We start from the raw sequence: 15,248 nt of genomic DNA on the forward strand, positions 1-15,248 counted from the left end.
AAGATATACACCCATGGTGTTGGGAGTCACTTATATTTAGACATTTTTATATATTTTCATTATTTTTTAAGTATAATTACTAATAGAAAAACACATTTTTGTCCTTGCTTCAATGAGTTTTGTCAAACATGTATACTTATACCTATGTATACAGTACCTCAGTCAAGGTACAGAACATTTCCATCACCCTTGGAAGTTCATTCCTTGCCTTTTCCAGTTAAATCTACCCTCCACAGAAGTAATCACTGTTTTGATTTTTATCCCCATGTTAATCATTAATTTTTAAATGGCAAATTATAACACTACTATGAGTTGCTGTGTGTTACTGACATTTTCATTATTCAAATTTTACCTGCTTCTCTAGATTTGTTTTTTCTCCCCGCCTTTTATGTGGTTCTAGGAACCAAATCGAGGGCCTCTCACATTCCAGATAAGTTACCCTACCACTGAGCTATGTCCACAGCCTTTTTTTAAAAAAAAAAATTTTTAAGTAAGGTCTAGCTAAACAGCCTACGCTGGCCTTGAATTTGGGATCTACCTGCCTCAGCACTCCCAGTAGCTGGGATTATAGACCATGCACCACCATACCCAAATTGACCCCAGATTCTTTTTATTTATTTATTTTTTTGTTAAGGTCAAGTCTGCCTCTTAATCTAGTATTTTAGTTTAAAGTTTCTCTGATGAAAAAAAGTTTTACTAACATTAATAGTCACATGCAGTACAGGTATGTAATATCTAATACAGGTAACTTGGTCTTTTAGAATAATATTGAACTATCCTGAATTAGCAAAAATTAACTTCTATTTAACTCATATTTCCATGACAAGTCGTATACTTTATTCTTAATCCTCAGTAGCCCTTGAAAGTGGATGGGGGGAGTGGTATTCTCAATTTACAGATGAGAAAAAGACTGCACAAGTTGTTGATATATATAATCCCCCTTAGAATTAACCAACTTCTTCCAGAAATACATTTTTCTTTTGCTCATTGAAGTACTCCAGATTGCAGGTATACAAGGAAACAGCCAATTTGTATTCCAAAACTCAATTTCCTTTTTTGTTTTCTGAAAATTCATAGGTTTCCCATTCCTTCCATCCTCCAGCATAGTGTTGAGCCCTGAAAACACAGCAAAGAGTGAACATTCTCTCCTGTTTCATAACAGGGTTTGATAGAAATTTCAGAAATAATGTAATGGAACTCATATTAGACTCTCCAGACTATTTTAAAAATTGTGTTGCTTTTGAGTAAGATGAAAAGATAGAGGCTCTTTGTCTTGCTATCCTGCACTTACTGACAGTAATTGTAAGGAAAAAGAATTTGTTTGATGCTAGAGGATCAAATGCAGGGCCTATGCATGCTAGGCACTTATCTAGAACATTGATCTACTCCTCAAAGTGTCTGTTTCAATAAATGTGTATGAAACATTGCAGTATGTTGAGGTTTTTTTTTTTGTGTGTGTGTACCAGAGATTGAACTCAGAGGCACTCATCCACTGAGCCACACCCCCAGCCCTGTTTTGTTTTTTATTTAGAGGCAGGATCTCACTGAGTTGTTTAGCACCTTGACATTGCTGAGGCTGGCTTTGAACTCATAATCCTCTTGCCTCAGCCTCCTGAGCCACTGAGATTAGAGGCATGTGCCACCACACCTGGCACAATATACATTTTTGAATCTATTTCTTCCTTCATTTTACTCACCTGTGAAAGCCCAGAGATATTGCTGTGTCCAGAGCCTTTTTGCTTCTCCTTCCGGCTAAACAAGAAAACACTAGACTGTCGGATTTGGATGGCTTTACTTCATGGTACTTCTCTTTGAAGTCTCTTGGGTTCATCTGTAGAGCTTCACTTACCTCATTCACTGGGGAAAATATGTGAAGAATTTCAATTAATTTTTTTTTTTTAAAGAGAGAGTGAGAGAGGGAGAGAGAGAGAATTTTTTTTTTAAATATTTATTTTTTAGTTCTCGGCGGACACAACCTCTTTGTTTGTATGTGGTGCTGAGGATCGAACCCGGGCCGCACGCATGCCAGGCGAGTGCGCTACCACTTGAGCCACATCCCCAGCCCCTCAATTAATTTTTGATACAGAGTTATTGAGAAAATATATTTCTTAAAGACACATGTCACTTACATGGTATATTGACAGATCCTGGGATTTTTCCATATTCAAGAATTTCCCATGTCTCTCTGACATCAATTAGCATAATGTTTTTGGAATTCAACAGGTTTTTGAGTTCCTTATAAGTGACAGCCGTAGAAACAGCAGTACAAAAATTGTGGCAGCTTTCCTTTATTGACTTCAAATCTGGAAAAAAAAATAATTTGGGCAATATAAAGTAACATCATGCTAAGCACAGTGGTGCATTCCCATAATCCCAGTGGCTAGGGAGGCTGAGGCAGGAAAATCATGAATTCAAAGCCAGCCTCAGCAAAAGTGAGGTGTGAGCAACTCAGTGAGACCCTGACTCTAAATAAAATACTAAACAGGGCTGGAGATGTGGCTCACTGGTGGAGTCCCCTGAGTTCAATCCCCAATCCAAAAAAAAAAAAAAGTATTAAAGTACCATAACTATTAACAGCCAGAAAGAGTAGCTTAAGTGTTTCCTCCCTACTGTCAGTCATCTAACTATAGTTGATGTTTTTCTTTAAAAAAAAAAAACTATTCATTTTGAATTGTAATGTAATAAATACATTATTTGATTTCTGCTCCTGCTTCCTAAAACCCTTATAATTTCCTGAATGATAGTGCTAGAAGCATCTTTTGTTCTAATATTTGGTCTTTCACTCTGGTTCTATGCATAGAGCTACTGATCATACTAAGTACCTCTTTATCTGGCTATCCACCTGTACCTTTTATTATAGTATCTAAAATAAACAGATAAATGTGTTTCCCTGAGTTTGCTGATCCATTCAAGCAAATTACTCAATCTGAGAAGGGGTAGTGGGAATCCTTCATTTACAGCCAGTTGTCACAACTGTGGGGGGCCTTTAATTGACACTTCCTCTGAGGTGAGAGCAGTGTTGTGGGACTGAGTCCTTAATCTACTGTGTTTTCAGTATCTTTGGGTAGTTAGTTCAGAATTAAGTTGTAAGATACCCAGTTGCTCCACAAGGAGTTGAAGAATTGCTTGGTATAGAAAAATCCATGTCTGGTGGTAAAAGTGTTGTGAGCAGAATATAGAAAAATAATTTTTACACTTAATGTTTTCATCCTATCTCTGAGCGGCAGGATGCACTCTCCTTTCCCCTGAATGCTTGATGCTAGCATTTTCTCTCTGTATTCTCTCTCCAAGCCCTTCAATTGGCAGGAGCTTATAAATACACCTGCAGCTTTTGGTAATTGAATTATGGAAGTAACGTGAAAATCTTATTCTAATCCAAGTTACAATATTAAGAGAATTTTAATCTCATTTCCCTTTGTAAGCAAATGTAGTAAGACATATATTAGATGTAAGGACAGTACATTTTTTAAAAAAATATTGTTTAGTTGTCAATGGATCTTATATTTATTTATATGTGGTGCTGAGAATTGAACCCAGTGCCTCACACATGCTAGGTCAGTGCTCTACCACTGAGCCACAAACCCAACTCCTAAGGACTATACATTTTAAACTACACTTGTAGATACCTGATGGTACTGCTACTGCTAAGTAAATAGTAATATAATGGTATTGAACAGTAACTCATATCATGTGGTAGTCCACATTGATATAAGTATATTTAAATAAATCAGGAGAAGGAATGATCATATATTAGAATTCCAACTGACAAAAGTAGAATGAATAATGGAAATAGAAAATCACTACAGATGCTCCAGTAATGTTTGTTGCAGGTAAAAACCACTGATGAATACAAGACTTAGTGGGTGAAAGTATGATGAGAAATAGAATAATATCTCCCCATAAGATACATGCTAATTATAAAGGGAAGAGTTGAAAGATCCCGCTGTCATCAGTTATTCAAAGACAAGTTCATTAGTAATAAGCCTTGTTGATAACAGGCACTTCCTGGAACTCACATGATGCACTGAAAAGAGCACAGCATCATTTCCTTAGTATTCTTGCCAAAAATGCATGTCTGGAGTCTAATCAGAACAAACTTGGTTTACAAAATAACCAGTACTAAAAAGTATCACTATCCTGACAAAAACTGTGGAACCATCCCAGATGGGAGGAGGTTAAGAAAACATTACAATGTAATGTAAATCCTGAATTGGACTGGGACTGTAAAAATGACTAGGTGCAGTGGCACATGCCTGTAATCCCAGCAACATGAGAAGCGAAGCAGGAGGATTGCCAAATTTGAGGTCAGCCTCAGCAATTTAGTGAGGCCCTCAGTGACTTAGTGAGAACCTGTCTCAAAAGAAGAAGGGCTAGGCACATAGCTTAGTGGTAAAGCACTCCTAGGTTCAAATCTAGTACTTAAAAAAAAAAAAAAAAGGAATATAAATGGGAAAATGATGAAATTCAAATAAGGTCTATGAATTAGTATTTTTGTAAATGTTAATTTCGTGATTTTAGTAACTATACTATTAGATGATTACATTAGGAGAAGTTGGGTAAGAATAAAGGGAACTGTTTTACTTTTCCAACTTCTGTATGGGTCTTTTAGGGCTCGGGTTGTAGCTCAGTTGGTAGAGCACTTGCCTTGCATGTGTGGGCACTGTGTTTGATCCTCAGCACCAAATGTAAACAAATAAATAAAATAAAGGTATTGTGTCTGTCTACAACCTTTTGTATGGGTTTAAAAAATATTTTAAAATTAAAATAAGTAAGACATTGTTAATATCTGTATTTCACAAAAACTATTTATAAGAAAGGTAAATAATGCTTCAGGGGTGGAAGAAATAATGATTCAAACTTTAAGTGTTAAATATAAAGTGAAATTGATTTAAATATTATAGACCTGGCATAGGAAAAAGGTGTGAAGTTCTAAGTCCAGAAAGAGACCCACAATAACTTACTGAGAATTCTGTATTTGTGAACAGTGATATTTCGAATTAACAGGGAAATGATATTTTATTTAATAAATATGTAGGACAAATAACTAGGAGAAAACTTTAAGCAACCTATTATCTCATTCCTTTTGTATCTATAAGCTAATATCTTAGAAATACTAATTGAAGACAAGAGTGAATAATTTATTGGGGGGATTGAAACCAGGGGTGTTTTACCATTGAGGTACATCCCCAGTACTTTTCATTTTTTATTTTAAAACAGGAACTTATTAGATTGCCCATGCCGGCCTCGAATTTGCAATCCTCCTGCCTCAGTCTTCTGGGTGGATGGGATTACAAGTGTGTGCCACCATGCTGGCATCTATGAATAATTTAAATATTGGGACAGAAAGGCCATTCTAAACATGACACAAAGATCAGAAATCATAAAGATTTGTCCTAACAAAAATGCTAAATTTACATATGGGAAAGTACAGAGAATTTGAAACAAGAGATAGGCAGGAAGAAAATATTTGTAACATAGCAAAGATAAAAAGTGCTAGATATGGTGACCCACACCTAAAATCTCAGCAACTCATCGAGGCCCTAAGCAGCTTAGTGGGACCCTGTCTCAAAAGAAAATTAAAAAGGACTGAAGATGTAGGTCAGTGGTAAAGGACCCCTGGGTCATTCCCCAATATCAAAACAAACACAAAACCCCAGAAAAGATTAAAAAAAAAAAAGGACAAATTAATGAGCTCACACAAAAACACCTAAGAAAAGGAAAAAAATCAATAGAAAAATGGTGAAAATAAAGTGAACAGGGAATTGACATGAGAAATACAAATGGCCAATGAAATGAGAAAAGTTGTCTAACTGCACTACTAACCAAGGAAATATGAGCGTTACACAAAACTTTGTAATTGTATCAGGCTCATAAAAAAGTAAGAGGACTCATAATATGCAGTATTGGTGAGGGTGTGAGGAACTGAGTACTCTCAGACGTTATTAGGAGTATATAATGTTAACAAACTTTTGAAGGGAAATTTAGCAGAAATAACATTTAAAGTTTGCATTTTTTTTTTTTTGCCCCATGATCTTACTTTTAGGAATTGATCTTAATATTAGTATGAATAAACACAAATGGAGATATGTTTAAATATGTTCATTGGCAGAACTCTATATAATGTTGAAAAAGTAGAAATAAGTTAGACATCCTTCTATAAGGATGTACATTCTACAATGGTATATTAATGTAAATTGCCCAAAATATAGAATTAAATGGAAAAAACTAGTTGGAAAACTGTGGGTAAACTTCAGGTTCCCAAACTTTCTTAGTTCACAATGCCCTTAATGTCTTCGGATTTTTTTTTTTTTTTTCAGAAGTCAAAAGGATGCTTAACAGTTCTATTTATTCAGTACAGTAGTTAAGAAAAGCCAAAATTAAGTTGCCAAAAAGGTGTCTGTAAATACCAGACACGTCTCCATTTTCTTTGATATTCTTGATGGCAAAGTGATGGGATAAAGGACAAAATATCTATAATTGTTTTAAAATACAGGTTTTCAGGCCGGGTGAGATGGTGCATGCCTATAATCCCAGCTACTTGGGATCCTGAGCTAGGAGGATGGTACATATGAGGCCAGCCTGGGCAATTAGGAAGAACTGTCTCAAAATAAAAGACTGGGGACATAGCTCAATACCCAGTGCTTGCCTAGCATGCGTGAGACTCTGGGTTCAATCCCCATTATCGAGAAACCAAACAAACAAAATTCACAGGTTTCTATTAATTCCACTCCTAACTATATATTAAAAAGAATCAAAGACAGAGACTCAATTACTTGAACATGAATGCTCATAGCATCATGCACAATAGCCAAAGATGGAAACACAATAGCCAGATGAGTGTTCATGAACAAATGGGCAAATAAAATGTGGCATATACATATAATGGGATATTATTCATCCATTAAGAAGGAATGAAGTTACCCAGTGAAACAGTCCAGAGACAAAAGGACAAATATATTATTTCATTTATATGAAAATATATTCATAGACAAATTCAAAGACACTAGTTGAAGGCTACCAGGAGTTGGAGGGGGAAGGATAAGGATGTTATTGCTTCCTAGAACAAAATTTCTGTTTGCCATGATAAAATTCTGGAAATAGAAAATGGTGATTGTGGGGCAGGGCTGAGCTCAGGGGCAGAGCACTTGCCTAGCATGAACTAGGTCCTGGGCTCCATCCCCAACACCACAAATAAGAAAAATAGAAAGTGGTGATGTGGTACAATACTGTGGATGTAATTAATACTACCAAATTGTACACTCAAAAGTGGTTAAGCCAGGCCCAGTGGTACATCCCTGTTTTCTCAGCAGCTCAGGAGGCTGAGGAAGGAGCATCACAAATTCAAAGCCAGCCTCACCAACTTAGCAAGGCCCTAGGCAATTTAATGAGACCGTGTCTAAAAAAAAAAAAATAATAAAAAGGGGTAAGGATGTGGCTCAGTGGGTGTCCCTGAGTTAAATCCTTGGTACAAAAAAAAAAGTTAAAATGGCATATTTTATATGTATTTTAACACATTAAATAAGTTTTAAAAATACATGTTTCCTATCTTTACATTTTTAAAATTTGGTTCATTTTTGTCTGCAAAATTAGATCTAAAAACACCTGGAATCAAATTATTTCTCTTTCAACTATCTGTTTTGTGAGTTGGTAGGCTGAATTTATACTTTTTCTACTGTTTATTGTTAGGAAGTAGAAAACTATGCTATTTTGTTTAGAAGAGCTTTATAGTTATACACATTAGTTAGATTCATCCTGAAAACTATTCTAATTTTATAAATTACGTTTAACTCAATTTTGGTATTTAGCTATTTGGAAACAATCACATGAAATAACTTGTGAATGAGATCACTTATGTTTTTCTTGTAGAGTCATTAAACTGACATTTAATTTTCTAAAATTCACCTTTATACCTGTGGGAAGGCAGTGGAAGGAGGAAATAATCATTGGAGACTGGACTAACGCAAGCATGTTCCCATCATGAGTCTCAGCTCCCCCAAGCCTCTCATGGTATAAGCCTCTACTCAACAGTAGTCACTTAAATCAGTGAACCAATATTTTGGGGGTTTTGTTTTGTACAACATATCCTGTACTTGTAAATCAACCACTTGACCTATTACTCAAACAAGAGACACTGATCTCTTCCTACACTGAAGAAACATTGGCAGTTTGGGATTTGCCAAGAAGTGATATGTGGTTCTTGAGGAATTTTTAAGAGCAATACCAAAGGGTCCAGGTAGAGTGTGTACTTAGCATGCTCAAGTCCCTGGGTTTGTTCCCCTACCCCACCACCAAAAAAAAAAAAAAAAAGTAATACTGACTATATCTGACATTTACCTTTTTAGCCTAAACTTTGAAAAATTTATAATTTTGCTGTTTTCACACCGGTACAATCTAATTTCACCTGGATACTCCTTATAGTGTACATTACAGTATGCAGACTAAGCTCCTTAATATAGTCTATGATGCCCTTCAACAAGTTGTTGTGAGATTTAAATGAAGTGAATGTATATCCAGGATGTGTTATAGTTTCCATATGAGATGTCTCCCCGCAAAAGCTCTTGTGGCAATGCAGGAATGTTCATACGTGAAATGAAATAGATAAGATTATGAAATGAACAGATGATGAGCTGTAAACTGATTAGTGGATTAATCCATATAATGGATTCATAACTTAAATAGGCTACTGGGTGATAAATGTAAGCAGGTAGGGTATGACTGGAGAAAGTAGGTCACTGGAAGAGTCCCCTTAGGGATTGTAGTTTGTCTCTGGCTCTTTCTCTGCTTCTAGGAAAGAAGAGCTGAACAGTTTTCCTCCACCAAGCCCTTCTGCCATTATGTTCTGTCTAACATCGGGCCTAGAGCAAGGAAGCCAGCAGACCATGGACTGAGACCTCTGAAACCAGAAGCCAAAATAAACTTTTCCTACTCTAAGTTGTTCTTGTCAAGTATATTGGTCATAGTGACAAAAAGATAATACACACAGGACAAACAAAATAAATGCTTATTTTTGCTTTTCCTTCAGGATTTACACACACTGTTATTTCTTAAGGGGTTATTTTTTCCCCTCATTTCTACATGGAACACCCTTCCTCTCTCTTAAGACCCAATTAAATGTTGTTCATCACCTCACAATTCTACTTCTAGGTATCTATTCTAGTAAAGCACTTGTTCATATACACAAAGTGGCAGGCACAATGATAATTACTGAAGAATTATTTATATGATAGCAAAGCACTGGAAATCACAATATTCATCAATAAATGGTTAAGTAAACTAAGTATATCCATACTATGGAATATATGCAGCATTTAAAAACTTCTGAATACCTAAATGAGACAAAACTACAGAAAAGTATGTACAAATCCCATTTACATAATTTCATATGTACCTTTACGTCTACTCATCAAAAAATGTTTAGAAGGGGTCTGGGGCTATAGCTCAGTTAGTAGAGTGCTTGCCTTGCACGCACAAGTCCCTGGGTTAAATCCCAGCACCACCAAAAAGTGTTTAGAAGGATCTGAGGCGGCAATTAGGATAGGGGGATGTATAAAGAGGGACTTACACTGTACTTTTTTTGGTTTGTTTAAATGAGAATATAATCATATAATATTAGCATTTTTTTTAAATGAAAAAGACTCTTTAATATTTTCTCCAACATGGGTAGATTTGTTCTTTCCATAGCAGTTTAACTAGGGTGGGCGGTATATGATGATTGTTTACTTATGTCTGTTTCTCTCAGAAATGGTGAACTCCTGAGCTGCAGAGGCTGTGTCCCCAGCAGAAGGCCTGGGAGATTAGGGGCTCAATAAATGATTGCTGAATAAAGGTAAAAGGAAACAACAGTTTGCTTAGAAAAGTCCATCTTAAACTCCAGAGAATGTTAAGAAGGAGTGGGAGGGCAGTGTTACATTGGGCCCCTGCAGCTGTATCCCCAGATAAAAGCTGATGCTGATGGAGAGGCAGTATGTAAAGCAAAAACGAAAAAAATGGACTCAAGTCCTGCTCTGAGTTCTGGACCCAACTGCTCCACTAACCACCTTCAATGTCTTCTGCTTCTGTATCTACGACCAGGGAGGTATTTTTATAGTTTTAATACGTCATAATCCTGGGTGGCTGCTTCATCCAGCAATGAGAGCTGCTCTCTAGTAGGTCACAACCTGTAACTTGCAAGGCTGGGACTGGCCATCTTGCTGGCTCCTTTGGGTCGCGAATTAACCTTCGTTGATCAAACAAGTAACTCTACCATTATAAACGCCCTCCCGACTATCATCCTGGTGCCATGTTTACCGGTCTCCCTGAGTTCCCTGAGCAGTTCCAGGCCCGCATAGGCTTGGCTCTGAAGGCACAAGAAGTGCTAGTGGGTGCCACATACCCAGATTTGCCAAAGAGTAATAACGGCAAAAGTCTAAAGAATCGAGTACCCTCGTTAATGCCATCCTTCCCTGACATCCAGGGGTCAAGCTCACCGCAGAGCTCAGTCTCCACGGACCCGAGGACAGCCCTGCGCGCAGTCCGGAACAGCAGCCAGGGCAGCATCCTCGCCCGCTGGCGCCCTCCGTGCTGCTGACCACTTCCTCCTCCTTTCGTCGCCCCCTCCCGCCCCAGGCGCGCTGCTCCCGGCTCTCGAGCGCCCTCCAGCCAACGGCCGGCAGAACGCAGTAGTGCCGGAAGGCGTAATCGCTGACCTAACCGTGCCGCTTTAAATCATTTGAAAAGAAACTTAACTTCTATGCTTTCTTTTTGTCTTTGCTTTTATTTTCTTTTTTTTTTATGAAAAATAGTTTAAAAGTGGAAAGTAGAAAATATTACAAAGCTTAAACATGAAGATTTAAAGTAAATAAACTGCAACTTATAACATGATTTTTCATACATTGGATTAATTTAAAGCAGACTACATGAATTTTTTCCTAATTTTTCTTAACTTAAATACCTGGTTTAGCTGAGTTCAGTATTAAAATAATCTCATAGCGTTATCTTCCCCCCCCCCCAAGTATTGGTGATATCTGATTATATATGATCATAGCTTTGTCAGGGTTAGGTTCAACTTTGTAAAGTATAACAGTCCACGTTGATACAATGACAAATTACTACAAATTTACTGGTTCTAAACACAAATTTATTAAGTACAGTTCTGGAGATCAGTAGTCACTTAGATAAAATCAATGTGTCCACAAGCCTGCATTCCTTTGGAAGACTAGGGAAGAACTTTCTGCCTTTTCTGTCTTCTAGTGGATGCCTCATTCCTTGGTTCATGATCCTTCACCATCTTCAAAGCCAGCATCATAGGACCTTTAAATCTCTCTCTGATCCCTGCTTCTGTTGTCAAATCTCTTCTTCCTCTGACCTTCACGTCTCTGTCTTATAAGGACCTTTACATTCTGACAATGACATAATGCAAGATAATCTCCTTCTTACAAGATACTTTACGTCTGTAAATTCTCTTTTACACTGTCACAGTTTCCAGGGATTAGAACTGTTAGACCAGGACACAAGAAAAGACCACTGACTCCAATTAAAATCAAATAAAAGCAAGCTAATTATTTCGACCAGCCGTGCTGCCTCTCCCTCTCAAAAACGGCGGGAACAAGACAGCAGCCCCAGTTTTCCTGCAGCCCAGCTTTATAGCCCAGAAAGTTACACAAAGGGGGTTACAGATAACAGAACTCTGACAAGCATCACACTAATGGTAGTTGACATTTTTTGTGGGCCCCAACATCAGAATTTATGAGGACCATTAGAGTCTCAGAGAGGGTCGTTGTCTGGCCAGGGAAGGCCAATATTTATGAGGTGTCACTAAAGTTTCAGAGAGGGCTGCTATCTGGTCAGAGAGCCAGGCATGGGTGAGTTCAAGGCACGGGCAGGCATTCCAAGCAGGTTCAGAATTTGCAGTACTTTATAGTAAAGCCGAAATTATCTTTTCATGGCTTTGTGGCGAGATGGCTCCCAATTTTAAGAAAAGATCAGGTTGGGTCTATCAGAACATGGACATCTTTGGAGTAGGTGGGGACATTATTCAACCTATTACGAAAGTTTCTCATTACCTTAAGTTTGTTCTCAGTTTGGTTCCCAAGCATAATAAAAAGCTATATTTATCTGAAAATTGATTCATAATTTAAAGACAAGATATTAATTCTAAGTAACATTAAAATGTATGTCCAAGGAATGATTTCATTAAGCATGCCCTTTTATTCAGTTTTCAATAATTCAATAATTAATAAACCACATTTTTATATTCATGATTTCATTCACAATTATGTTTTTCCAAAGCCATAGTCTGTGGAATTTATTTTGTGAACTAACTTTGAACTAAGATGTCCTCATACACTGTCGATGCATATATTTGTAGCATCCCTAATATGACTATTTCTCACAAACTACGGGTAGTGTGAACACATGATATGGAAACAGTGCACTTGGCCTCAATGAGTCAATTTAATCTGATTTATGCTTTTGCAAGAGAAATACTACTAAACAATTCTTTTTCAGGATCCATTAATAATTGGTAGATATTTTTCTATATAATTTTTTCTGAAAGATTAATATGCCCTATATGTACCACAGTCCAAACCTGGCTTATTTAAGAGTCCTTACAGCAAAAAGACTTTGTCAAGAAAGAATTTTGATAATCTCCCTCCCCTACAAGTCTCAGTTATTCTTTCAGGTTTAAAGTGGGATTAAAGGGAGAGAAGTAGTTTTAAGTTCTCTAATGCTGAATTGTTATGAATCATTAGTTCTCAAACTCATTTTTTGTCTTAATGTGTGCAAGTGAAAGGCTATTGAAATGGAAGGGATTTTTGAGAGACTTGGGTTTTTTCCTATTTTTTCCCTAAATTTACTCAAGCCTCTTATAACAAATAAAATTAAGAATTAGAAGATGTATAGCCTTTCATGTGACTTTTTCAAAAGGATATTTACCAAAACTTAAAGTGAACATGTATTGACTCAGCATTTCCACTACTAATAGCTTATCTAGTGAAAACATTTCCACAAGTAGGCAAAGATACATGTACACAAGCAAGGGACTGATTCAAATAAAATAATACACCCATGCACTAGAGTCCTAAGCAACTAGTCAAAAGAATGAGGCTAATGTAGAATTCTGTCCAATCCATACTGTCAAGTGGAAAAAAAAAATCAAGTTGTAGAACAGATGTAGACTGTAATCTGGATGTATTCTCTTTCCACAAAAGGTTGTCATAGAAAAATATGGTACAAATATATATTGTAAACACAAAGAAAGCTTTTGAAACTATACAGAACATAGTACAGAAGAAAGGAAATATATTACCTCTTAAGAGAGGAAACGGGAGTATAGGAAGGAAAGGATGCAGAACTTTATACTTGGTTAAAATAGCATGTATTATTTTTGCAATAAAGAATGTGCTGGGCGTGGTGGTACATACCTATAATCCCAGCAATTGGGACACGGAGGCAGGAAGATTGCAAGTCCAAGGCCAGCCTAGGCAATTTAGAAAGACCCTGTCTCAAAATAAAAAATTAAAAGGGCAGGGGATATAGTTCAGTAGGGTGCCCCTGGGTTCCATCTCCCTTGAGGAGACAGAGAGAGAGAGATGGCCTCTAACTTAGAAAGTATTTCACACATTTACAGACAGAACAAGAATGGTAAAACTAAGATGTTTAGCATTATTCAAAAAATACACATGACATGTAATCCCAGATACTCAGAAGACTGAGGCAGGATTTCAAGGTTGAGGCCAGCCTGGGCAACTCAGTGGGACCCTGTCTCAAAATAAAAGTGCTGGGGACACAGCTCAGTGACAGAGCACCCCTGTGTTCTATCCTCAGTACTGCAAAAATACAAAATAATAATAATAATAATACACTGCTGATATTAAGTGACTAGTATTTTTATTTGACCTTTTGACATGTCATTGTAATAGTACTAAAGATATACCTTTAGTGCTATTTACAAATGTAACATTTACAAATGATTTCTTTGAGGAATCCACAAAATAGTGAAATTTACTTCAATTAAATGAAAAGATAAATAATTTAAAGAACATCAGTAATAAAAACTAATGCAGATAATTTTTAAATCTTGCCAAGTTGCATGGAGGTTGCAGTCTCTGAAGGTCATGCTAATGGTACATCTGAAAATCAAGAGAGCTTCCAAATTTTATTTCAAGAAAAATTTAAGAATTATATGATGGTTTACATGCTTCCTAAATTTCTTTTTTTAGGAAGAGAACCTAAATTTTAATATTCTAATTCTATTCCTTTTTTACAATAAATTTGGCTCCAATTGTACAGAAAAAAAATTGCAATGAAATTTAGGATGCAGATTATTTAGATTTGCTCAAGTTTGCATGTCTTTTTTCCTATGTTCTAGGTCGAACCTAATTTCAAAAAATGAAAATATTGATTTATGAAGTAGACAGTTTTGCTTCAAAATTACACCACAACACAACCTCTTTCTTATTTGGAAAACAGCAGCCTCTTTTGCCAAGTTTTCACATGGAAATAAGAAAAAATAGAGTTTTAGAGTAAAATCATACTTTTGTGGCCTAACTCTGTGGTATTTAAAATTTCTAACCTCAAGGGCTGGGGTTGTGGCTCAGTGGTAGAGCGCTTAGTATGTGCTCTACCACTGATCCCCGGCACCACATAAAAATAAATAAATAAATAAAGGTATTGTGTAAAAAAAAAAAAAAAAAAAAAAAATCTAACCCCAAATAATCCATGAGTCCCCACCTGTCCTTGTGAAAGGCGATATCTATAGCCTATCAACCAATGTTAACTTTTGCAATACCTATTAAACATTATCAAACCAACCTACTTTATTAAACATGCAAGATGAGGACCACTTTAATAGATAATCCAGCTTTGAAGAAAAGTATAGGTGTAGGTCAAGAAACATACGGTCTAGCCAGAAAGCAAGAACACAGGTTCCAATACAGTCATTTAAAAAAAAAATCGTAAAATGATATATGATGATATATGCCAGCTTTACAGTTCAAAGAAGGGTGATGGAGGGAAGTCAGGGACTGTCCCAAAAGGCGACCAGCAAATACGGGACTCGGCTGGGAAAGTCCTGCGTTACTCCCTCCTAGTCCATCTTGGGTCCAAGCAGCTCTGCGGAGGTACTGAAAGCAGGCGCGACCTGAGCCGGCCCCGCCCCTCCACCTCGTTCGTCCTTTTGACACCCCCCCCCCCCACCCGGCGAGGCAACCCGGACGCCAGGCTCCGCAGTGGCCGCGCAGGCGCAATCACTCCTGGTTGTACTGCTG

The 15,248-nt window shown here is 37.0% G+C and overlaps 1 protein-coding gene across 2 annotated transcripts; it reads right to left on the minus strand.

Moving 5' to 3' along the window:
- LOC143401224 (thiosulfate sulfurtransferase/rhodanese-like domain-containing protein 3) lies at positions 1–10,575 on the minus strand. Of its 2 annotated transcripts, none has more exons than XM_076858398.1 (4): positions 10,467–10,575; positions 2,130–2,303; positions 1,698–1,857; positions 1–1,116 (listed from the first exon to the last, which is right to left on the minus strand). In XM_076858398.1, the coding sequence occupies exons 1-4, from the start codon at positions 10,534–10,536 to the stop codon at positions 1,044–1,046; spliced, it is 477 nt and encodes a 158-aa protein (XP_076714513.1). In that variant the 5' UTR covers positions 10,537–10,575; the 3' UTR covers positions 1–1,043. The 2 variants fall into 2 exon arrangements, with proteins under 2 accessions (XP_076714513.1, XP_076714512.1); XM_076858397.1 differs by having other exon boundaries at positions 10,422–10,575.
- Positions 10,576–15,248: the final 4,673 nt, after the last annotated feature.

Source organism: Callospermophilus lateralis, chromosome 6 (genome assembly GCF_048772815.1).
Source record: "Callospermophilus lateralis isolate mCalLat2 chromosome 6, mCalLat2.hap1, whole genome shotgun sequence".
NCBI classification, from domain to species: domain Eukaryota; kingdom Metazoa; phylum Chordata; class Mammalia; order Rodentia; family Sciuridae; genus Callospermophilus; species Callospermophilus lateralis.